The sequence below is a fragment of the Pocillopora verrucosa genome, chromosome 14 (genome assembly GCF_036669915.1).
Source record: "Pocillopora verrucosa isolate sample1 chromosome 14, ASM3666991v2, whole genome shotgun sequence".
In the NCBI taxonomy this organism is placed as follows: Eukaryota; Metazoa; Cnidaria; class Anthozoa; order Scleractinia; family Pocilloporidae; genus Pocillopora; species Pocillopora verrucosa.
The window spans coordinates 21,255,064-21,280,612 of NC_089325.1; the positions used below are offsets into that span (position 1 = coordinate 21,255,064).

The following is a 25,549-nucleotide window of genomic DNA, read 5'->3' on the forward strand; positions in this document are numbered from 1 at the left end:
CAATGGGACTAGTATCTCATGGAATGATCTTGTGTTGGTAACTGTTTCACAGGTTTAGTAAAATCACTCTATTGTTAATATTGATCAAAACAGAGGGAAAAGCGAGTGGAGCATGGGGGGGTGGCCTCATGGACTAAAATTTCAACCCCTCAAAACAAATATTTTCTCCCTGACGGTGGGCCCCCAAATCTTTCATTAACCAAATAGTCAAAAATACATCGTCCTCGCCCGCATTTCCTAACCTTTGGTAATTACTAGTTTACCGTCAAATGTTTTAAAAACCGCTTCTTTTTCGTTTAAATTTTGTTAAACAAATTACGTCCTCAAAGGAGACAAGTCGTTTTCAGCGGAAATGGAAATTGTTTTTACCCAGCCGTTGCCCGTCGGTGGAATGAAACAAGTCATGAGAAACACGAAGAGATGAGTAGGTCCAGTTCCATAAAAAAATCAGTGATTTCTTCGGGTGATCTAACTGACTAATCATGGTAGTTACTGAAACTGCACAATTCCTTCTAATACTACGTTCAGTAGCCAACGCATCCCACGGAATCGCCTCCAGGCGTCTTGTTTGTTGTGGCTGCTGCTGGAGACGAAGCCACGTATGTCGTCGTCAAGAGTTAGTGAGTGGGTGCGTGAGTGAGTGAGTGAGTGAGTGAGTGATTTTGCCAATGGATCTTGATTTTGTGCTACTTTTTGTTTGTTTCGTAGTATCTTAGTAAGTTCGACATTTGCACTAGATACTCGTTTGTGCTCTCTTCTTTTGTGAATTTAGGCTTATAACCACTAACGCATAATGTTTCTAGTTCTTGCCGTGACACTTCAAAGGACAGCGGACTGAATAGACATCTCACAATCATTTCAGATTTGCGCGTGATTAAAAACAACACTTTTCCATGTGGTCCGGCGCATTATGAAATTTAGAGGAATTTTTCTTTGAAGAGAGAGCATTTTACCGTTTGAATCAGCAAATTATGCCCAGTAGATGGGAAGACATGATTCTCGCAGTTCTTGCCGTGACACTGCAAAAGACATTGTAGTTATTCCAAAATGTTTACCGACGCGGTCACCGGCACGTAGTTTAAATCAAACTTTTCCTCGCAGAAATATCTCAATGGGTGTGATCTGCATATCATGGAGGCTTTGAGGAAAATATTTTTTCTTTGAAACGAGAGCATTTTACTGTTTGAATCAGCGACTTATGTCCAAAAGAGCCGCTAAAACTGCGAAGCGAGCAAGCTGCGAAATTTAGGGCCTGTTTACATAGAGCCGGGGGACCCCAGTTAGGTGAGGTAACCCGCCTAGACGTGGTCGAAAAATAAAACGCGTTTACATGCACTCTTACAACCTCGGGGTGCTGGGGTGAGGTTTCTTGAGGTTGTTGTTGCGCTTGCAATTAAGGAGTTTGAGTAGAGGCGTCCCAAGCTCAATCGTCGAAAAGGACGAAATATTAATTCTCGGACACGTGTATCAATTCATGAAAGCGTCACGCGTTGTGTTACGCGGTGTTTGGTTTCGCGAGGAACCGTTGACTTTCTAAGTTATGCGGAATAGTTTGGGAAACCAATAAAATAAACCAATAAAAATGACAGGGTTACCCTACCTGGCAGACCGGGCAACCCGCATAGGCGGGTCACCTCACCTATCATGTAAACGTGATCAAAATAAAATAAATTATATGGACAGGCGGGTTACTCCACCTGGGCGGGTTACCTCACCTACCTGGGGTCCCCTACCTCCATGTAAACAGGCCCTTAGGGCCTGTTTAGGGCCTGTTTACATGGAGGTGGGGGACCCCAGGTTGGTGAGGTAACCCGTCTGTCCATATAATTTATTTTATTTTGGTTTCTTTCATTTTTATTGGTTTATTTTATTGGTTTCCCAAACTATTCCGTATAACTTATTAAGTCAACGGTTCTTCGCGAAACCAAACATGGTTCCTCGCGAAACCAAACACTGCGTAACACAACGCGTAACGCTTTCATGAATAAATACATGCGTGCTTTTTAATGTTCTTTACGCCACCGTCGCACCAAAAGGAAGAGACCGTAAATTTTTACGAACTCACGTTTGCACGAAATATTCCCTTAACAGCAGTTAAACTTCAAGGTCGGCCGAGAAGAGTACACACACAAAAAAGTATTACTCACCAGTTTGCTTTCTAAATGGCGCATTCCATTTGAAACATCTGAAGCAATTTTTAACAGTTCCCACACCTGCCCTGTAGCTTATGAACCACACCTGCCTCGTGGTCTGTGGACCACAACTGGTCTGTGGACCACAACTGGTCTGTGGACCACAACTGCCCTGTGGCCTATGAACCACACCTTCCCTGTGGCACACGAACCAGAGCTTGTCACGGTTTCTTGTTCACAAAGCTACCAAGACTAACACTAGGACTCAGGTCCTGGATGTAGTACTCGCCCATTTCAGGTAACCCACAGCATGCAATTTATCAGGTTCCCATTGGCACTGAGAGAGTCAAGTGTCGTGCTGGTATAACTCAGCACAAATACACACAACTAGAGTTCATAAACTAGTTATAAACACTTTATTATCTCTTGAACCAGTCAGGTCCAATCTCCATTCCACTCTGATCACTTCCACTCTCTCTTTCCTCTACTACTCACCATGGTGGTAAGAATCATTAAAAAGAAAGGAATTTGAGCAGATACATTAAACCAAACTCGTAGAACAAAAAATTAAATTCAAATAGAAGCCCCTTAAAATTTAGCCGCAGAATCAACAGTGGTACAGTTCATCTTCACAGAGCCTTTCACAAGAAAAGTGAGTGCATACCTGTGGTCATTCTCCCAGCTTGTGTTGGGAAAGACATAGTATGTGAAACTTGATTGTCCACACTCCTATGCGACGTTACTGGCTCTGTTGTTAAATCTAAAATGAAAGAGGGAATACGTACAAAGTCAAGGTTTTTTTTAGTGTGACTCTTTCTTACTCTTACCACGTTTTGACGTCATCTGTGATGTATTTCTGAACGGACGCGCGGCACCATGGAATCTCATGAATTGTTAATTACACCCTCTGATATTTGGCTTTAAGAAGCGTTATCAGAGCGATTGACGAAGGGCTAACTCTCGAAACGTCGGTCTTTAAACTCTTTACGGTGGCCAATTTACGTTTTCAACTCGGTTGGTAACACTAAATCACCCTGTTAATGGCTTATTACATGCGCTTGAAGAGACTAAACCAGTAAAGTTATTTTAGCTCCGTAATAACGGAACGGACTTAAATTTGAGCGCGGCAGCTGTCGAAAACGCACCAACAAACATTTCCTTTTAAATCAACTTTTTTTATTCTTGAAAACCCAAATCTCCGCAATTACATCTGCAGGTCAACCAAAGAGCTGAACATATAAGGCGACCTTTTTCCCTAACAAAACAAAGATCAAAATCACGAGTTCACGTGTTTCCGGTCTCTTAGTGAAACGCATCAAACGAAATGACTGTCTACAGTTTCCGAGAGTAGGCTCAAAGGTTTACATATCATGAAACGCGTTAAAAACGGCATAGGGTAAAATATGGACTGGACCATTTTTTGGACCATTTTTTGGACCACTTTTTGGACCATTTTTTGGACCATTTTTTGGACCATTTTTTGGACCATTTTTTGGACTATTTTTTGGACTATTTTTTGGACCATTTTTTTGGACCATTTTATAGGGGGGAAGCACACCATTAGTACTCAGGGAGGGGTGGGATACAGTCTACTAGTACTGAGGGAGGGGTGGAAGGCAGAATGTTATTACTCAGGGAGGGGTGAGAGAAGGACTATTGCAAGGCAGGGAGAGGTGGGAGGTGGATGTAATAGTAAACACTACTTGTTAATGCGGCTTTTACTCGATCGTACAAATTATCTTCGGTTTTTCGACTGACTTTTTGAATGTTCTTCATTTTTGTCGTCATACGAAAGCGAAACTGCCACGTAAACACTGGACTTCGATTTCTATTGAAAATATCGCGTTTAAGATCCTCTACTGTTGAGTTATGCCTGTGCCTTTTGAGTCGACTTGTGTACCATCAGTTGCTTCACGTTTCCCTTTGTGTATACAGTGTGTAATTACTAAATTTAGCTATCTTCCTTTTGTCATTCATCTTATCAGACGAGATCACGAAATTTCCGGTCCTTAGCCCTTAACTTAGCAGCATATAGAATTCACGAGCGCTCTTGCAATTTTAACGTCCATACCTTTACTATATAAAATAATCAGCAAACGATTTCGAAGAGGAATCGATATTCTCGTATCGAGCAAAAGCACTGCTTTACATGTAATATGGGAAAGATGGGAAAGCGCAAATATCGATTTTATCTGTTTCGCAAACAAAGGAGTTAATTTCCCACACCGGAAATAGCGACCATGCATTCCTCACGACTCCCGTACGTTTGTTTTCCAATTTGCCCGGGCCACTGCCAATCACTTCTTGTGTAAAAACCTACGTAACCTGCTAAGTGGAAGTACAATGGCTACTGTTGCTTACCGATATTTTCCGTCAACAAAACGTAGAAGTCAGTAAATGTGACCGATTCTGCCCGGAAAATTTTATTATCTGGAGCTTGGATATGTCAGGAGAGTTTCATTGACAGCTGGATTAACTGCACCCCGTCTTGTGAAACCATTATAAAGACATCGCGCTTTCCTCCGCTTTTTTTGTCACATACTAAAGGGAAACGTGAGGCAACTGAAAGATGATTCATGCTAAACCGTCGGTATCACTTTGCACTGGTACAAGTCGACCTAACAGGCACAACGCATATCTTAATAGTGGAGGATAGAAAACAGGAATGGAATTGGTGATATTTTCAATGACAATTATAGTCTAGTGCTTAAGTGCCAGTTTAGCATTCGCATTACAAAAGATTAAAGAAACGTTACGGCCCAGCGCAAAATTTTGACATACAAATAATCAGTCGAAAAGCCGCTCAAAATAATTTGTATGATTCAATGAACACTCTATAAATCATAAATGAATAAAGGGGTAAGTTTCTAAAGAAACTGTGGTGCTGCGTCGGTGGGAGAGTATAGCAGGTAATTTAGTGTTAACAACTGGGTTGAAAACGTAAATTAGCCACCGTAAAGGGTAAAAAAGCTGACGTTTCGAGCGTTAGCCCTTCCTCCATAAATCAGTCGCAGTTACCAGTATATCAACTTCCCACCCCTCCCTGCGTACTAGTACTTATTTCTCCACTAGTAGCAACAGTCTGCCTACCATCCCTCCCTGAGAACTGAGAGACTGCATCCCATCCATCCCTAAGAAGTAATGTTCTGCCTCCCCCCCCTATAGAAAAAATAGTCCATATTTTACCCTACGCCCCTAGGCAGAGGGTAAAATATGGACTGGACCATTTTTTGGACCATTTTTTTTGGGGGGGGAAGGCTAACCATTAGCAGGGGTTGGTGGGATGCAGTCTATCAGCATTCAGGAAGGGATGGTGGAGGACGAACTATCAGTACGCAGGGAGGGGTGGGAGGTTTATGTTTGAGTAACTACTACTAATTATCGAGTGTTCATTGAATCATACAAATTGTTTTGAGCGGTTTTTCGACCGACTATTAGTATGTCAAAATTTTTGTGCTGGGTCGTAGTGTTTATTCCATTCTTGTCATGCGAATGTGAAACTGGCACTTAAACACTGGACTATAATTGTTATTGAAAATATCGCCATCTTCCACTGTTAAGTCATGCGTGTGCCTGTTTGGTCGACTTATGCCAGTGCTAAGTGATACTCGTGAATCATCTTTCAGTTACCTCACGTTTCCCTTTTTGTATGTGATTATGGACCTATCCGCACTAGCGACAAAATTGTTAACATAGACAAATTTTTTGTCATTACCAACACTTTACAGGTGCGAATGGTTTGTCCTGACTCGACAATTTTTTGAGGCGGACAAATTTTCAAACGCACCGCCGACAAAATTCGTCCCTGTCAGGTCGACATGTGCCAGTGCTAAGTGATACCGACGGGTTAGCATGAATCATCTTTCAGTTGCCTCACGTTTCCCTTTTTGTATGTGACAAAAAAAGCGAAGTAAAGTGCGATGTAATGGTTTCACAACATGGGGTGTAATTAATCCAGCTGTCAATGAAACTCTCTTGACATATCCAAGCTCCAGACAATAAAATTTTCCGGGCAGAATCGGTCACATTTACTGACTTCTACGTTTTGCTGACGGAAAATATCGGCAAGCAACAGTAGCCACCGTACTTCCACTAGGCAGGTTACGTAGATTTTTACACAAGAAGTGATTGGCAGCGGCCCGAGCAAATTGGAAAACAAACGTAAGGGAGTCGCGAGGAATGCATGGTCGCTATTTCCGGTGTTGATGATTATCTCCTTTGTTTGCGAAACAGATGAAATCGACATTTGCGCTTTCCCATACTACAAGTACAGCAGTGCTTTTGCTCGATTCGAGAATATGGATTCCTCTTCGAAATCGTTTGCTGATTATTTTATATAGTAAACGTATAAACGTTGAAATTGCAAAAGCGCTCGTGAATTCTATATGCTGCTAAGTTAAGGGCTAAGGACCGGAAATTTCGTGATCTCGTCTGATAAGATGAATGACAAAAGGAATATAGATAAATTTAGTAATTACACACTGTATACACAAAGGGAAACGTGAAGCAACTGATGGTACACAAGTCGACTCAAAAGGCACAGGCATAACTCAACAGTAGAGGATCTTAAACGCGATATTTTCAATAGAAATCAAAGTCCAGTGTTCACGTGGCAGCTTCGCTTTCGCAGGACGACAAAAATGAAGAACATTCAAAAAGTCAGTCGAAAAACCGATGAAGATAATTTGTACGATCGAGTAAAAGCCGCATTAACAAGTAGTGTTTACTATTACATCCACCTCCCACCTCTCCCTGCCTAGCAATAGTCCTTCTCTCACCCCTCCTTGAGTAATAACACTCTGCCTTCCACCCCTCCCTCAGTACTAGTAGACTGTATCCCACCCCTCCCTGAGTACTAATGGTGTGCTTCCCCCCTATAAAATGGTCCAAAAAATGGTCCAGTCCATATTTTACCCTATGCCGTTAAAAACTCGTCTGACTATCCCAGAGATTGTGAAAACTGATAAAAATCATTTGGAGAGACCCTTAGACAGTATTGCAACACTAATTAACTCTCGCCGCTCCTGTCATCCAACATACGTGCTTTACTCCCATACCGGAAAGCCGAATCCATATGAAAGCAGCAAATAGTATAACATTAATTCAGTCGAAACTCAGATTATTTATCTTACCATCGTTCCCGTGTACTTGTGCGCCAAAACAGAGAAAAAGACCACCAATGATCAAGGTTTATAAATCTATTGCCATCTTGCAAAGTTAAGTAAGCTCAGTCGAGCATCTACATGATTCGCGAAATCGAAAGCAAAATTTAATATTTGACTGTCCAAATCACGTCTAAATAGGGCTTTGACAGTTCCTTTTGTCATCGGTTGCTTATTTAAATACCTCAAACTCATTTAGATATGTCAGAGCCCTTGAGTAAAGGCTTTTGGTTCCCTTCGACAACAATTTCACTCCGGAACTGACGTACGCAGCTGTTGGCTATTTTTGATTGATAGCAACAAACAGTACAGATTAACAACGGCAATGTAATCGGTTTTAAATTAGTACCTGAACCAAATAAGTCTCAGAAGTAACCGGAGTCGCTTGAACTTAAAACTAACTTAAAAGTTCGACTTTGTCACATTTGGTTAACTAATTATTGATCGTTTGGCGCGTGAGGACACATGCAACCTGTTATTTTCCATATGCACATTTCGGAGGTCGTTGACCTCAATCCAGTCGTATATTTGAGCGCGAGCTGAAAACAATAGTAAAATAGAGGCTGATGAGGGTGTGGACAACAAATCGGGAGTGGAAAGGTCAGAAAATGATGTGTGCTACCTCCGTGGGCAATGTACACTCTTCCTCTCTTTTTTTTTTCTAAAGAACCTTTTTTATGAGAACGTTCAGGCTGAAATGACATCAAACAGCAAACAAATTGGAAGATACTGTCATTACATCTCTTGAATTCCTTAACATAAAAATGTCTTGTCAAGTACCTGTGTTAGATCTTCTCGCTTTTTCATCATTTTTAATAGTCTGCTGTACCACAGGGTAGAGAAAATTTGTTACTGTTTAAGGCTTTAAAATTCCCTCAAAAGAACGCCTGCTCGTCCATGTAAAATCGGCAAGACTGATAAATATTAACCGACATACAGAATTCGTTCTGATGTGAGCTATTTAAAGGAAGGAATAGCTATGACTTAAATCATAGATAAGAATTACCAGAAAAAAATAATCGCGTTAGCCCCGCTCCATACATTTTAATTAAAGGCAAACCGATCTCATCTCCTCACCGCCTTCTTGCATCAGTTGACTCAATTGACTCAAAAATTTTGATGCACGTGCCACACGTGTTTGACGTCATAAAGGCTATTAACGCATTATTTTGACGAATTTTGTTTAAAGCATTGAACCACTTGGAGTATACTTACCCTTGTCTATTTCTGGATGCTCAAAGTACATCTTATTCTTACTCAATTTCAAATTTCACGGAAAGTTTTCGCAAACTTTCGCGGGCAACAGCAACTGCGAAATGACGCATCCACCTTTCGCGCGCCGGTTTCATAAACTGAGGACACTGTGACGTTAAGCGCGCAGAACAACCCCCTGACAACGGGATCAGGTCGCGTACTGACCACGTGTAAGTTTAATGATAGTCTGCGCGATGCTTACTCTTGTTTTGTGCGCTGCGAAATGTTTTTTTTAACTGACCTGTTAGAATACGAACATGGAAGAGTGCTTTAATTTGCTTTCATTCGATTGTCTATAGTGCCAGATTTAGCCATATATGCCGACACAGTCCGCGTGTTCCTTATCCCCAAATTACAAAAAAAATTATATGAAGGTGAATTGGCGTAACAAAAGCATCAGTTTCTAGTATTTTACCTACCACCCACACAAATCCGGCTGTGTGCACTGGAAACAGAGCTTTTCAAAAGTGCTGCCCGATTTGAAAACGCCACCCTGGTGTTTTAGATTGAAAGGCCAAAAGAAAAATGAAAACAGATCTTTGCGTAAAACTAAACGTCAAAGCTTCTTGAATTCCATGACGAACTAATTGGGTCTGCTCTTCGATCGGAGGAAGGTGAGCATGCTTGCCAGCCCGCCGTTGATTATCAAGCCTGACTGCAAGCATGCTCAAGGGCACATTCAAACGTTTCTGTAACTAGTGATTGTAGTGTGGACGGAAAATAATTTGTTCGTTTTCCAGAGTGGACAAGTTAAGTTGCATTTCAAATTCATTTGACTCTCAAAAATATCCTGATGATTATTGACCTTAAATTTTGCCTTCTCTTGATAGTCCATATTTGATTGATTGCAGTATTTCGTCAGTTCATGATGAGTTGCGTTGTTTGGGAGTGGAGTGAGGCAGGCCTTTGACTTTAAAAGCTGAACTGACTGCATTGCTAAAAAGCTCGACAACGTTTTATCCAATATTAGGAAATTTAAAAGGATGCTTGTATAGTTTTATTTATGCCCTTTTGCAGAAAGATTGTTAAGCGGCACTGAATGTTTTGTTAAAGGCATCGATTGAGCAACAAAACAACGACATACGCGTTTTTCTAAAAAATATGAGTGTAGCAGATTATTCAGTAAGTGGATTATGATTTCAGTCATTTGACTATCGTAGGCAATTATTTAAGATTTGAATTCAAAGTTCAAAGTTGTTTAGAGCTAAGCTATTGCGATGGGTTTCCAAATTGTGACTGTCTCGATTAACTTCCTTCAGTGGACGTGCATGGTTTGTCCACGGGCCTTGCCCTGGACCCACATGAAAGTTATTTTTTTGGCAAATGAAGGTCAAAAAGTGATTGTTTGATCGGAAGGATTAGGTGACTGTTAATATCAGTTTTTTACATTCTTGTGAAAGTATTTGGGATATTGTTTTGACAACAAGTTTTAATCTTTTAAGGTCAGTTGGCCAGCATGTTCTGTTATGCCTAACGTTAATAAATATAAAAGCGTGTGCTATGGAGCTCGTAGTCAACCGATCAGATTTAATTGGAGTCTTCTAGAGTTACAAGGGGCAAGTAAGAACCGATAAGTAGTCCTAGCCATGCACAGTGGTTAAGAGAGGAGAATAGAAGTAATTTTTCTGTAAGTAGAATGGTAGCAGAGAATAGACAAAAGGTCGAGAGTCCTTGGTGCCGACATAAGCAGAAATTCATAAAACCTTCCGGATTGTGGTCTATAAGCTTTACTCGATCGATATCCGCGCGGCCTTGTTGATAAGGAGGAGAGATGTGGGAAAGACACTGAAGGGTTATGAGTCATAACTCGGTTTCCAAGCGACTTGGCACAAGAAAGCAAGGTCTCCAGCAGTGTGCTAGCAAAACAGCGGGCGGAAACTTAAGAAATTCTGCGTCACTGAAACTGAGGACTGTGAACCTCTCCTACTGGTCGTCAGTCAGCGTTCTTCGCAGTCGTTCTTTTAGATTTCACGCAACTTTCTCAAAGAGTACGGTTCTCGGTTCTCTGGACTTGTTCGATGTTTTCTTCTAGTGCAGGTCCCAAGAGGTGCAAGGTTATTTTAATTTGGATCATACAATGGCCAACATATTTTCTTTTCGGGTAATTTAGAATACTCTACATGACCCAGCCCAAATTTTATTATCAGATTTTGAAATTGATGCTATGTGCTTGGAACATTTTAACTCGGTCTTTACCGCGACATCTAAATACGGGGCGTGATTAACTTTTGGCGTCTTTAGATTCAACTCAGGAGTTTAACCGCGCAGTTATGAAACCAGGTTTTTACTGTTAATACTTCATAGTTACCTTATGAATCGAAATTGCATAGAAGCACCTTCAAACTAATTCAAAACGATCTTTTATTTATTATACATTTTAAGTGGTTTGCATCTAGCCCTAGACCTCACGCAACACTGCCTTGCTGAACCTCAGCACTGACATTATCGGTGACTACAGTGAGACACTAGAATCATTAATAATGTAGGCTCTAAAGTTTAGATGGTGAAGCATCTTCAGACGGTGACTACGCTGGGGTTCCATGCCAAGGAAGCAGAAGACTTGGAACATCAGGCATCATTTAATCGCTCCGAATTCCCTTGAAAGTGGTGCTAAAGCAGCCATAAATCTGAAATACAAGTGAGAAGTCATTAATTTCTGTGCAATGTGTCATACTTTTTTGTTCCTTGAATATTAAGCAGAGGGCCAGGCATTTCAATTCGGGGATGTATTCTGAGGGGTAAAAAATCATTCACTGTTTGCGACAATGTTAGCTACTTCAGAAAGAAAATCATTTTTGTGATTCGTTTCGATTTCCAAACAAAGGAAATAAACTCAAATTTCACACTATAATTCTTCTCAATCAACCGTAAAGGAAACGTTATTGTTAAGCTACAACCCATAAAAATGATTCATGTCCTATGTCTTATGTCTTATGTCTTCAAAAGGCGCATAAAGACTGAGTAAAAGCAACAGTGACAGTAAATCTTAAACCTCTTTTGGCTGAAATCACTGGTTGTGTACTGAGTATTCAAGGTCCCTCATGCTTTATCCTCGTCAGCAGTTTCCCATTCTTTTACGCTCGTTTCTCAGAGAAGCCGCAAAAAGGCTGAAGAAAAACTGGGTGGAACACTAGATTACCCCCACAGAAACTGCTAATTTTAAAGCTCGCGAATAATGTTCCACTGAGAGTGCAATCTATGATGTCGACAGGTTTCGAAAGGCAATATTTGCTCTTTATGGATTTCTCTACAAATCGTACGGTACCACCCTAATCAAAAGAAAATCATAGAAAAATAAAAATCTACACCAATAGAGAGACTGTAAAACGAAAAGAGTCACACCAATGCTGATTAAATTTCATCGTGTCTCGGGAAACTTGGCCTCAAAGCTTGTATTTGATTAACGTATTTACTGCCATTGTCATCTTTTTCAGACTTCAAAAGCGACGCATAGCGCGCGAATTGTCAGCTGACAAGTTAGTATTGCGGGCATCAGTGAGGCGCGTGTATATATTTACATATTCCGACCGAAAAAAAAATTTGAGCAAAATAACGACGTTCTTCACTGACTCTCAGCCTGGGTGTGTTCTTAGTATGTTCTTGAAATTTTGGTCAATCATTCTGAACTTCCTGATGAAAAAGGTTCTTATAAAAACAGAGAAAAGTGTATTCACCAACACCCTAAACGTTGTTGTTCTCTTCCTCTTTAAACGGCAAAAGCGATGCATATGCACGAGAATCTTCGGCTGACATATTAAGATTGGTGAGAGGCATATACGTATTTTCGTAGTCCCCAGTCTTTATTTGATTGACGTACTCGTGTTCTTTCCCATTATTTTTCTCTACTGGCGTGTACGGGTGTGTGTAGCTGTAGGAACAAGCGCTTGACACTTGGGCATATATAGGAGTCTGGGCACTGTCGCAAGGCACCTACGGGAAACACAAAAACAAAACGTGTATAATAAATACAAGATTTGTTAACCGATTTGTGAACGAGGGCAATAACAAAAAATATAACCTTATCATTTCTCTTAAAAGGGGTGAAAGACCCCTGGGGTACTAATCAAAGTTTCATACGGCGATGATAAGCCCTGGGTCCAGATTAGGCTTGAGTCGATTGTGCCAGCATAATTTTTAGCATAATTTTTAACTTTTTTCAAAGAAAGCACTGCCGGCATAATCTGCATTTTTACTTAATTTTAAGTCTGCATCCTTACTTTGACTTAAGAAGCTCCATTGATTGAAAAATGATGAGCAGCATGTTTATCGATTCTGAGGAACAAACGCAGGGGAAACGTGCAACGATACAATGTTTGATAATTGGTTTATTACAATAATGGGCTGCAGTTACCAGATAAGTAATCAGTTGCTGTTTGTTTTGTGTTTACCCAGGTGCTCTGCCTTTATTTTGCTTAAAAATCAAGTAGCATAATTTTGATGCCAGGAGCATAATTTCGTAAATTTTGAGCAGTGCTAGGAGCATAATATGCCAGTTTTACGAGCACAATCGACTCAAGCCAAGTCCAGATTCTAAGTCTTAAGTCTTTCATGAAAATGCTGAGGAGTTCAACAACTACTGCAATATCTACCTGGTTAAAAGGATGTGTGAAAGATGATAATAGCTAACAAACTATGAACGCTCCACCGACACCTCGCCAAGGTTCCATCGACACGTTATCAACAATACACTAACGTAGATCTTTAAGCATAATTATGTATTAAAACAAGAGATTATCATCTCTTGTATTCAGTGATTATACACCTCAGTCAGGTCAGTGAAAGTTTTGGATCTTTACCTCCCCCTCGGTGATGAATAACTGTTAATTTTTCGAAATCAGTGAAATCTTCCCTTATAATGAAAACATAAACATACCATTATCGTGGGTAGAGACAGCTCAATTTCTTCATATTCATCTCGGACAGATTCTTCTGTATCTTGATTGCGTAATCAGACAGTGTAGTTAGACAGTTAAAGGGGCAGTTAACACATCATGCCTATGTTAATGGACAGAACGCTTCATGTGCGTGCGCTGTTGCCTCGCATTTCGCCGAGTTAACTGCCTTTTTATGAAAACGAATATTTTATGTCTAGTTTCTTGTATAAAATTTTGTCATAGTTTTGATTAATCGGTCACAGGACTTCGTGTCGCCCAATTCTGTCTGCAATCATAGTCATGATTAACAAATCGGACTCCCCTTCGTGGTCGTTCGATTTTGTTAATCACTCGTATGATTACAGACCGAATTGGACTCCACTCGGTCCTATTACCATTATTAATGAGGGAGATAATGTGGTCGTGTGGATTCAATAGCATGGTTTTATTTTAGACAAGCGCAGTTCATCGGAGTCTCGAAAGCAAAGCTAAAGCAATCACAATGGCTCACCAGAAGAAAGTAAGATCGGTAAACTGTCCAAATTGATTGGATTGATTTGTGCAGGGCTCATTTTGTGTTTGAATAATGAAGATAGTGAAGGGAAACAAAACGACGTAATCCTGGATTAGTTTAGACACTTGATTGAAAGTACCCTTGCAAGTTAGAGATCATTTTATATCTTCAAGGTAATTTTGTCTACAAAATTGTATTCTGAAATAGATTGAACATCCGAATTGAACGAAATTTTTCTCTTGCCATCCATTTATTTTGAAAAGGAATTGACAGGTTGTGATACATGTATTACCTTTTTTCTGGCGTCTTTTCCGTCGGAATGACCAAGCAATACCGAGGATTACTACAATGACGAAGAGCACTGTCAGAGATGAGATCAACATCACCCAATCAGGTCCCTCGGCCGATGGAGCAACGGTGGCTAAAAAAAGAAAGAATGACTCATTAATAGAGCTCGCTACACAAACGATGACTTGCTCTATGTGGCTGCACCAGCATTTTACAACTGAATGAAAACAGATCGTTACTTTTTATTAAATCTGTTCAATTACTTAAAATCCTTGCATCATGTAATTAACTGAACTAAATTTCATTTGATCAGCGGATGAAAATCAAATAAAACAACGTTCCTCGCAGATGAGCTGCAATTTTACCAAGTACAGAAAATAATTTTTCAGGCTTCTTTTCTGTAATAGCAATAGTCGCTCTGTAGAAGATGATAGCAGCTTAGTTGGCTGTAGCACACGCCGACTGACTATTTGACCGACCGACAGACAGACAGACTAACTGACTAACGGAAAGACCGTGTAACTAGATAACAGACTGGTTATTTGTTAATACGCCGGATGAACTGACCGATTGGTTGATTCAGTGTTTGATTCTTTTCTGATAAGGCACTACGTGCCATACAGTTGCAAATAAGCTGGTTGTTTTTCTATCTCTGACAAAGTCGGGTAGGTATGAGTATTTATTAATTTGTATGTTGTAAATAGCTTTTGGAAAGGTTTTTCGGCAGTTGGAACACCGACACTGGGAATACAACAGAATTAGCACGATAATTATGAAGGTAAACAATAAAATCATTTTGGTATGTCTCACTTTCAGTTGATGTGGTGCTACTAAGACTACTTTTGCTGTATTCCGAGGTACTACTTGTGTATCGAGAGTGTGTTGTACTTGAAACACAATAAACTGCTGGAGGTGACCTTCCTCTCAGTGGCTCTGTAATAATAAAAGATAGGCATTTCTTTATTTGACTAAATACATCTCAATGAAATAAAGATTGACCAACTCTGCAAGTCTAATAATTATCGAACCAATCACATAATCACACGCAGTATAGTATGATAGGACTGCTAAACGCGGTTCACTGCCATGTTACCTTTATTAGACACCCCTTAAAGAATCATTTGAACTATAATTAAAGGATTATTTAGCCAAAGTATACGAATTGAAAACTGAATTAAATTTTTTCCAACCAATACAATGGAAATTGATCATTAACTTATTTCACATACTGTATATTGCATTTCCACATCAAAAAATTAATAATTAAATTAATGAAAAAGAAAAAGTCATTAACATAAATTATTAAATATTGATCTACTTTTTCTGCTTGTGGCGTCAAACCACATTACCGAAGAAACCGTTTTTCTGAAAGCGGTCTCGACCAGACGGTGAGAGGAACAGATAACAAAGCTGCAAAGGCTCTCTCGGAAATTTAGAGGAAAAAAACCCGTAAGGGTTGGCGAAATGCCATAGAACCAGGAATGATAATTTTCTTTTAGAGGTCTTTTAACTTACCTGAGTTGAAGATAACTTCGCTGATTAATATCCATTGTCCTCTGTAGGTAAAGCTGAACCTTACAGACTTCCCTACACGGCGACACAGGTCGATTGTAACATTGCGGTTTATCGATGATGATGATGGAATGGAAATTTCCCTGGGTTCTTGCATGAGATCAGCTGGAGAACCATTCCACATTGTTTTATCAAACCTTATTTCAACTCTGGAAAACAACTCGATGTGTGTCTGGTCTTTGACGTTACAATGGAAAGTAGCTGAAATGAAGATTCTTTTGTTCAAAAAATCAAATATTATGTAAGGTTTGGGGGTCTCTATCATGTTCCAGCCAATCCAACCCAATCCGTTATTTACTGTAAGATCTTCATTGGCCAATCTTCCATCAGTAAGCATTCCCAATCCAAAGGATAGAAAGCGGCCTTCAGTCAAACCATCATAGCTTGAATCAGTGAAGTTGTATCTCCCGTCCAGAGAGTTACCTTGGAGCATCTTGTACGTGACAATCGCTAATTAAGTAATAAATAGAAATGTCATGTTAGGCTCTCATTTAACAATGACAGTAACTATTCGAGAATGATATTTCGTAATAAATTCGTGATAATTTGTTCCTAGTGAATAACATATATGGACATATTAAGGTTCACATGGAAACCAGGTGGACAATCAGACAAGGTTTGATGCTAGTCTGGTTTAAAGATTTAATGGATGTAACTGAGAAGTTACAATTCATAGACCCAACGTTTCGACACTCCTGTCCGGTGCCCTCATCACCCCTGATGAAGGCACCAGACAGGAGTGTCGAAATGTGTAGTCTATGAATTGTAACTTCTCAGTTAGATTCATTAAATCTTTAAACCAGAGTAGCACCAAACCATGAATAAATACAGTAAGACTGTCCACCATACCACTAAAGCAGGTACAGTGACCTGTTCTTTTTTGTTGTAGTTTTCCAAACCGACATTGGTGAGGAACATTCAAGGAGAGTTTTTAAAAAATTGTTTCATAACATTTTTTGTCTGATGAATCACGTTAATGCAAGAAAATTTCTATTGAATATCAGATGGCTTGCCTCAAGCAATTGATACTTGGTAGATACCTTTCCTCTATAGAAGTTATGATATCATGTAACATATATCTCATTATTCAATTTCAAGTCTTGTAAAGCGCTGTTGGATATTCTGTAGAAACAACATTGTATAAATCATTTATATCATTTTTATTTAATGGAAGTAAAAAGCTTACCGCCTTCAATTTGACAGCCAAGAAGCTCAAACCTGAGGCACACCTGTCTGCGAGGACATATTTCAGGTACAATTCTTATTCCGTCTGCTACAAGTGGAGGTTTCAACTCCGACAGGCTATTTCCTTGAAAGGACTGGGACGTATACAACAACAGTGCATGATGTTAGCAAATCCCCAACTCTAAGCCATGAAACATTTTCGCTTGCTCACAAATAAATTTTTCTAAATACATCTCGAGACCTACGAGGTCTCAGTTACACCAGGAAATATCCGGTGATATTACTCAAGTGACATTTACTATTTCTGAAACCTTACACCCGATTCGATAACAGTCGTTGTTTCATGATTTTCACGGTAGGTAGTAAAGTTGTTATGAAAGGATTCGCTCTAACGAAGGGCCAACGCTCGAAACGTCAGCCTTAAAATCTCGTTACGGACGCCAATTCACATTATCAACTCATTTGATTAAATAATAGAGAATAATACATTATATTAAAGTTCACGCGGCAACCAGGTGGACAATCAGACATGGTTTGATGCTACTCTGGTTTACAGATTTAAGGAATGTAACCGAAGAAGTTACAATTCATAGACCCAACGTTTCGACACTCCTGTCTTGTGCATTCATCAGGGGTGATCTAAACGTTGCAACAAGAGGTTCTTTTATATGATCACTAATTAGCTGCCTTTTTTTCTGACGAGGTGTAAATGTATTCGTCCGATGTATTCGTGTTGTCACAGTCATCGCAAGGAATAGAATAAATGGCGTCGATTCGACAGGATCCTTAAGTTTGGCAAAAATATGCCCCAAAGTGTCGAAAGGTTGAGTCTCTGAATTGTAATTTCTTCGGTAACCGTGACATTCATTAAATCTGTAAACTAGAGTAGCATCAAACCATGTCAGAGAATAATACATCGGCACGCGTAGATATGGTCTTTTCCCTCAAGTGTGCTGCTCGGGAAGGGCCTTGTTTTCGAGAGAGATTTCGACTGCATTATGTTCTGGAGATACAGGAGTATCATTTAACACTTGAAACGATTGGGTTGATATTTTGATAATACATTTCTGGCGTCTATGCTAAAGAGCTCTTTAAGTATGAAATAATATTTCAGTTAATAAGTCCCAAACGTCAGGTAAGCGCAGGAACTTAATCCCACCAAATTTCTATACGAAGGTACGGCGGTATCGGCAAAAAAAGTGTTATCGTTCTTTCCTTAAGGTAAGGTCTTAACTCTGTGTTACTTCGCGAGAAAGAAATTCTACTCGCTGGCCTGACCAATTTGGCGTTAAGGTAAGGTTGTGTGCCTGATGATTTCTGTCTAGAGCCATACGATGATGCACGATAAATCTCGCTGCTTGAAATGCCGCAGTGCGGCGTTTCACTGGGACAAAGTAGCAACGACACTGTGTGCCTTTAAACTGCAAAAATCAAATAAGCAACAAACAGGATAAAAGAACAAACGAAAAAACATTAAAAAAAGCCAAAAAACGCTAGTCAAGACCTTAATATTACCACGGTACTCGCAAATAACAGGGGAGGCAAGAGATTGATTGTCTCATGTGACCAACTACTCATTCGAGTCAGCTGTTAGGAAAGGGCGCTTTCCATTCAACGAAAATCACCAGTTCAAAATTTTCGGAATTTTCGTTTTCTACGTACGTACCAAGAAAACCTCGAAATGGAGAACTCGCTAAAATGGGTTCTTTTTATCAACGTAAGCGGTCAGATAACAAGTGATATGCTGTGGAAGTAAGGTGAGGTATTTTTATTGAGAATTTGACGGATTTTTTTATTCCTTAGAGCGGTCATAAATATTCCCATACAAACTCTTATAATTCCGCCGTGACTGATATTGCGCAAGATGATTATCTCACAGCTGAAGCTTGGGCTGCCTGTGGTCGAATGGAACGCATCCCATATTTTGAGGTCACAGGGAATGTTGGGTGGACTTTGTTGTGTTTCAAAATGGCGGGCTTTTCAAATATTTACTCTGGGATGATGAGCTGTACCATTCTCGACAGCAACGACAATGTAATACTTGTGGCTGCAGTTGCCTGCTTTATTCAGAGAACATTCAATCACGTTGATGGGTTCTTCGAAGTTACAATTCCTGTCTATTTGTCGGGGAAGTATGAGAACCACTTCTGGATGACTAGGGAAACGTGCGAGTTTTTGTTGTTCCCATTCATCCACTTGAACTCAGGTTCGACAGGAAGACTAAAACCGACATCTGTCGCGAATGGAATACACACGTTCCGATAATTCCGGAAATTCCATCCAAGAGGGCACACTCAAAACGTATTCCTAAATTTTCGAAAACTTAAACCGGAACTTTTCCCGTTCCATTCGATTTCAGACCGGAAATCTCGAAAATTTTGGTCGAATGGAAAGCGTCCCTGGTCGTTGTCACGCTAAAATGTCGAACACATGGAAAGATCACCGACTCCGGTCCTGAAAATTAGTCGCAAAATCACCGATGAGAAAACGGTTTGATATCCGTGGCAATAGCATTACTTCAGAAATCCACTCCAACTAAAGACTGAAGGAGCTCCATCGATCTTAGAGGTTAATTTCCGTGCAATCTCTGCAATTTGACCGTTGCGAAAGTATCGTTCTTTAAGAGCGTCGATGAATAGAAGTATCGTTATTGATTAGCGAGCCAAGGCTGCTCGTGAAAAACATCCTTATGAAGGTCCTTGAAATGACTTACCCTAGGCTTTTGTCTTCCATCATACAAGCGAGCAAACGTTTCATTGTTTTCTTGATCTTGTCTGTACGAAACCCAGAAGCTCCGAATCCCTTCCACACCTCGAGCGCGGGGCTGTGTTATTATGCCTTTAATTCGAAAGGGCCTGGGAAATTCGACTTGAATAAACTCCTTATCGATAGGACCTGTACCATTATAATACGGCTGCTGATCAGGGCACCACCCCCCATAGCCTCCTGTATGATTCAGTCTACCATGAATAGCACTAGCACTTGCATTCAAAGAAGACGTAGCACGAATATCTATATCCCTGATACCTCCATCTTCCATTCCCAAAGGAGAAAAACAATCTTTAAAAAAAAGTAAAATGAAAGACAAAAGATTTACCAAAATACAATAGAGGAGGAGTCTGTACAAGGAGAGAATACCTTATATATATACTTTCTTTTTAAACGTTTTTGTTGTTTTGGATTAATGATATTATCATGTGATTTGCCTAATATGAATGGCTTAATGGATTGCAAGAGGGCACCGGGAGTGTTGTTTTTGTGGGAAAAGGCTGAATGGTATATTTCGGCGCTAGTTTGATTTTTTCTTTTAGATATTTTGCAGTTAAATCTATAATACCTGAGTGGGGAATGTTGCATGCAAAAATTTGGATAGGCCGGCACGATTTTGCTTTGCTAGTGTATAGGGTCATTAGTTTGGTCAATAAAAAGCAAGTTTTTTTCATTCCTCAAGAATTTTAATTAAAAGCAATAAAGTGGCTTTGTCTGATTATTTCCTGTCGCCTGCTTGGGTTTTGGGTTTCTTTCGCGTCCAGATAAGACAATGTTAAGATAAGAATAAAATTAAGATAATTATATCTATAAATGTATGCAATGTGTTCTGCAACTCTATTCGAAAACTAACCAAGGGTAGCATTCGTGCGGTCGCTTATCAGAAAAGAAAGGAAAATACGGAGTGTTTGGCTACCTGCCTTTTTTTTTTCATTATTCCGGTTGTTCTTTTTTTTCTGAAACCACGTCAATGAAAGATAAAATTCTTATTTACCCCACGGACAGCCTTAAAATTAAGCTTCTCTCTTTGTCGATATCTGTGTATGGCCTTTGATCGTGTGCCATTTACGGAAACATGAACGCCTCTGGGCTGTTCTTTCCCACGAGCAAACTGACAAATTGTTGAAGCACGCCGCGTGATATGTTTACATAAACTCCTTAGCCATTTTTAAGAATGGTAAGGAATAAGTGAAGCAACCGGAAAGTGTATACAAAAAGTTTGTGTTGTGATTTGAAACAATGATTGAAAGTTGCAATTTCCGCCGCTCCATTGGGGATTTTCATTTTCAGCTTTACATGTCGAAGAAAATCCCAGGCGATCGGTGATTTCCTGTTTCCTGACCCTCGCAGATTTGATATATTCATTTGAGACACCATTTTATCAGTGACTCACTCTCTGACACTGGAAGAGGCGAAGAAAACGATCATATTAAAATGAAAATTTTGAATCACAAAAAAATGTCTTAAAGACCCTCACCACTTCCTTTTTAGGCCTCAGGTATGGAAATTTTAGGGTGGCTGTAATTTGACCTTGTCCGGCTCCTATTTGACTAAATTTGGATGTTTGTTGATGAAAGTGAGTGCAAGCCCGTTTTTGAAGTTTTGGATACCCTGGCCAGTTATCGTTACGTCGGAAATTGTTTCTCCGTGATTAGTTATAAGAGTCGGTAAGTGCCAACAAGTAAAATTGAACAAAGTCAACGTTTACAGATTGATTTTATCCGAATTGTGTGTTCGCCATCTTACGCGGTTGGAGGCCTAAGGCTATTACACGAAATCGCACCATCGCGTAATATGTTTTAAAAGTCTAGTTCATTATATCGTTTGGCAGAAAAACAAAAAAAAAAAAGAAAAAAGCAAAAAGGAATTTTTGAAGAAAAAGTAACAAAGTATGTTACCAATGAAGCCATTGAATCGGCAACCCTCACCTTCCGAACAAACTTTACAGTTTCCGGCACGGTACACTTTGAAGTATTGCTTCTTTCTTACCCACTTATACACCCGTTGGCATAGAGCTCTACTCGCTATGTTAGTGAAACTGTACTTCTTTAAGCCTACGGTTCTAAGACATATCAAAGCAACTTGGAGAAGCCCGTGATTTGAAAGTTTTTCCCTCCGTTGCTTAAAGAAAGGTTGTAGTCTTTGTGGTCCTTTAATCAGTGTAGTAACTATTTGCAAATCTCCAATACTATGAGAGAAAACGAACCGAACAGAGGTCGATACATTTTGATCAGATCTAGTATTTAATACGGTTCGGATATCGTTTGATCATGATCCAGGAGACTCAGAAGCAAATAATCAAGCGAAAGGAAAGAAATTGGCGGTTTCGGTTCAACGCGAAAGTTGACATGACCTGGACCACCGAGGATAGTTACCTTGAGGAATGTCTTGTCCGAAACACAGCACATTAAAACATCCAATGACGAGATGAATGCGAACCATTCTTGAACTGATCATTCTAAAGCGCTCTGAAACAACTATAAAACAAGTGATCAACAAAGCGGGAAATATGCAGCTTCCACTTAGCCCAACCCCTCTTTCCGGTGACAGTTTGATATCTTTCATTCCGCCTCTAGAATTTAATGCCACATAAATTTAAAGTCAGTCAGATTCGCAGCGGTTCTAGAAAATCACGCTGTTACTTATAGCCGGCCACGATGTTTCTTGCTCTGTAACTTCATTTAGTTCAAGTTTTTCTATCTATCATCTTATCTAAAGCCACAAAGTTTATGGAATCAACGCTTTCCAAACTATTTTGTGTTTTCCAAAATAGCGTTTTCCGCCAAAAATGGCTTATTTAGGAGTAAAATTAGTGTCAATTCCGCAAAAATACGTCGAAAAACACCTTTTTTTTAAAGACCTAGAGGGAGGGTGACCTCAAAGTGGCACTATCTAGGCAGAAAGCACGGAAATGTCTCATAAATGATAGCACCAGAAAGACTTCGATTTTCACGGAGGAAGGAAAAGAGTCGTTTCAAAGGGGCAAAACTTTGTTTAATTCCACGGACAGTTAAATGTCAAGGCATTTTACCCATACAAATATTCCATTTTCCACTGCATGGTCTGTTAAACATGGTGAAAGTGCCCAAAATTCTCTGAACGTTTAATATATGAACAATAAAGTCTATGATTTTAACATAATATTTAAAAAATCTGATAACCTGGTTTATTTAAAATTCTGCATTGGATAACGTCGAATGCAGCAGAAATTCTGCGCGATGTAACGTCAAACGCTGCAGAAATTCTGCTCGATGAAACGTCAAGTGCTGCAGAAATTCTGCACGATGTAACGTCAAGTGCTGCAGAAATTCTGCACGGTGTACCGTCAAGTGCTGCAGAAATTCTGCACGATGGATGTTTATTTAGCAATTGATTTCAACCCGAGTCTCTCATCTCGAGGCCGTAGGTAGGACATATATATAGATATATAAGAAACCAAAATTTTTTTCCCTCGATGTCGAATTTTCTAAGCCACCGTGTATTGAAACTACTGAAATGTAGCATGGATTTATTGTAACTTAACTCTCCATCCATAAGGCCTCAAGGGCTTTCATTACAGGGTAGGGTAAATGCAAGATAAAAATAAGACATTTTTTATTAGTTGTAATTTTTACATATGTTTTTGAGATAGTTCAAAGGAATGGCAGTATAACAGTTTATATTTTCCTCTTTTAAAGTGGAATCAAATTGTTTGTGTGATAGATCTCAAAATTTTATGTCATTGGATTTATTATATTTTTTCATTTCATTTATCTGATCGTGCAATAAAGGGACGTGACTTGAACTGTTTATTGTATTTCTTACTTCCTTAACAGATGAGTATAACTACCACATTTATGAAGATGTGCCATTTGATAGTTTAATAATTGTAAATCATAGAGTGATTGAGGATCACTGACCAAATGTTGTGGAATTTTTTATTGACTGGTTTTAGTAAGATTGCTAAATGGCTGTATTCATCACTTGATGAGTGTTTCCAGTATTTCTGTGACATCCAGTGGCTGAGTGATTACAGAATTTCTGTAACAACTTTTGACTGAATGATCGCAGAATTTCTGCAACATCCAGTGTTTCAGTGGTCACAGAATTTCTGGGACACCTTGTGACTGAGTGAGTGCAGAATTTCTGTGACATCCAGTGGTTGAGTGGTTGCAGAATTTCTGCGACAGCTTGTGACTGAGTCATCGCAGAATTTCTACGACACCCAGTGGTTAAGTGGTTGCATAATTTCTGCAACAAGTTTTGAGTGAGGGGTCGCAGAATTTCTGCGACAACTTGAGACTGAGTGATCGCAGAATTTCTGCGACATCCAGTGCTTGAGTGGTCGCAGAATTTCTGCGACAGCTTGTGACTAGGTGATCGCAGAATTTCTGCGACATCCAGTGCTTGAGTGGTTGCAGAATTTCTGCGACAGCTTGTGACTAGGTGATCGCAGAATTTCTGCGACATCCAGTGCTTGAGTGGTTGCAGAATTTCTGCGACAGCTTGTGACTGGGTGATCGCAGAATTTCTGCGACAACATGGTACTGAGTGAATGCAGAATTTCTGTGACATCTAGTGACTGAGTGGTTGCAGAATTTCTGCGACATCTAGTGGCTGAGTGGTCGCAGAATTTCTGTGACATCTAGTGACTGAGTGATTGCAGAATTCCTATAATATCCATTTCCTGAGTGGTTGCAGATTACCTCTGCATCTTTCCATGGTTGACTCTTAACACATTGTTTTTTACAGACATGCTCAATCTTGCAGGAGAAAATAAGATTTTTTAATCTTTCTAAGATTTTATCCGCGAAATTTGATTAATTTTGCTAGTTTTCCTAAACGTGCAGAGGAAAACTATTGATTTATCAAAAAATAGGCTATTTTGGAAAACACAAAATAGTTTGGAAAGCGTTAAAAACAACTGTGAACAGTGGTTCAAAGAGCAGCGGAGGGTGACACGTTGTGTAGAACATGTACTGGAATGTCTCTTTTGGTTTGAAGAGGGTTCTTTTATCGAGAACTGACTCCCCGTTGAATCTTTCATTCTTATAGGCAGTTGAGTCTAAGAAAGTGGCTCCTCAAACAGAATAATATTTAAGCTGTAAATTTGATTGTTGGGTGGTGTTTAATTGGTTAAGTTTGTTCAGTGAACTGGTTGACGACATCTCTGTAGGTGTGCAAGGGAGAGTCTAGCCACGTAGATGTTTGTAAAAGCTACAAACAAACCGAAGAACAACAGATATTTTTTAAGCCGACTAAATATGCCTCTAGCAAGTCTTTGCCTATCTCCATAATCATACAGGAGAGCACATCATCGATATTGTAAAGGCTTTAATTTGCTAATATTCCTAAATTTCGAGATCATTACGCGATGTCAATTTCGCAATAAACCTTGCGCATGGAAAAAAGTTAATCGCTAGATTTTACTAAATATTTCTTGGTTGTTGAAACAAAAACTTACGCTTCCCTTGTATCAACATCACCTAAATCCATTGCTGATAAATAGAAAATGATACATGGGCGCGCGTAGATATCGAATTTCACTTCGAGTGTTTAACTCGATAGCGCACGAGTGAGCGCAGCGAACGAGAGAGATGTCGCTATTGCCTTGATACAATTACTAATGTTGCTATTTTCTAGACAAACTTTGTACTCTTAAAGATATAAATTGCCAAATTGTAACAAAACTGTAGACAAAATTCTGGATAAACCTCAAAAGTAATTAATGAATTTACCATACTGGTTTTTGAAAAACCGGACCCTAGGCTTCTTTACAGCAAATACAGGAGGCGACATCGTAACTTTAGACAGCGAGCC

The 25,549-nt window shown here is 39.6% G+C and overlaps 1 protein-coding gene across 1 annotated transcript; it reads right to left on the reverse strand.

The window, feature by feature from the left end:
* Nucleotides 1-11,063: 11,063 nt before the first annotated feature.
* On the reverse strand, nucleotides 11,064-22,192 carry LOC131773524 (epithelial discoidin domain-containing receptor 1-like). Its single transcript, XM_066161852.1, has 9 exons — nucleotides 22,126-22,192; nucleotides 19,695-20,041; nucleotides 16,983-17,115; nucleotides 15,740-16,246; nucleotides 15,035-15,157; nucleotides 14,229-14,357; nucleotides 13,422-13,483; nucleotides 12,366-12,478; nucleotides 11,064-11,175 (listed from the first exon to the last, which is right to left on the reverse strand). Exons 1-9 carry the CDS (start codon nucleotides 22,190-22,192, stop codon nucleotides 11,124-11,126), a joined length of 1,533 nt encoding a protein of 510 aa, XP_066017949.1. The 3' UTR covers nucleotides 11,064-11,123.
* Nucleotides 22,193-25,549: the final 3,357 nt, after the last annotated feature.

Bases quoted from the DNA above. Each gene is read 5' to 3' on its own strand.
- LOC131773524 (XM_066161852.1), bottom strand. From the start codon at position 22,192: ATGGTTCGCATTCATCTCGTCATTGGATGTTTTAATGTGCTGTGTTTC. The intron at 20,042-22,125 runs GTAACTATCCTC...TTTTTTTTAAAG, and splicing joins CGGACAAGACATTCCTCAAG to ATTGTTTTTCTCCTTTGGGA. The intron at 15,158-15,739 runs GTAAGTTAAAAG...TTATTATTACAG, and splicing joins CGAAGTTATCTTCAACTCAG to AGCCACTGAGAGGAAGGTCA.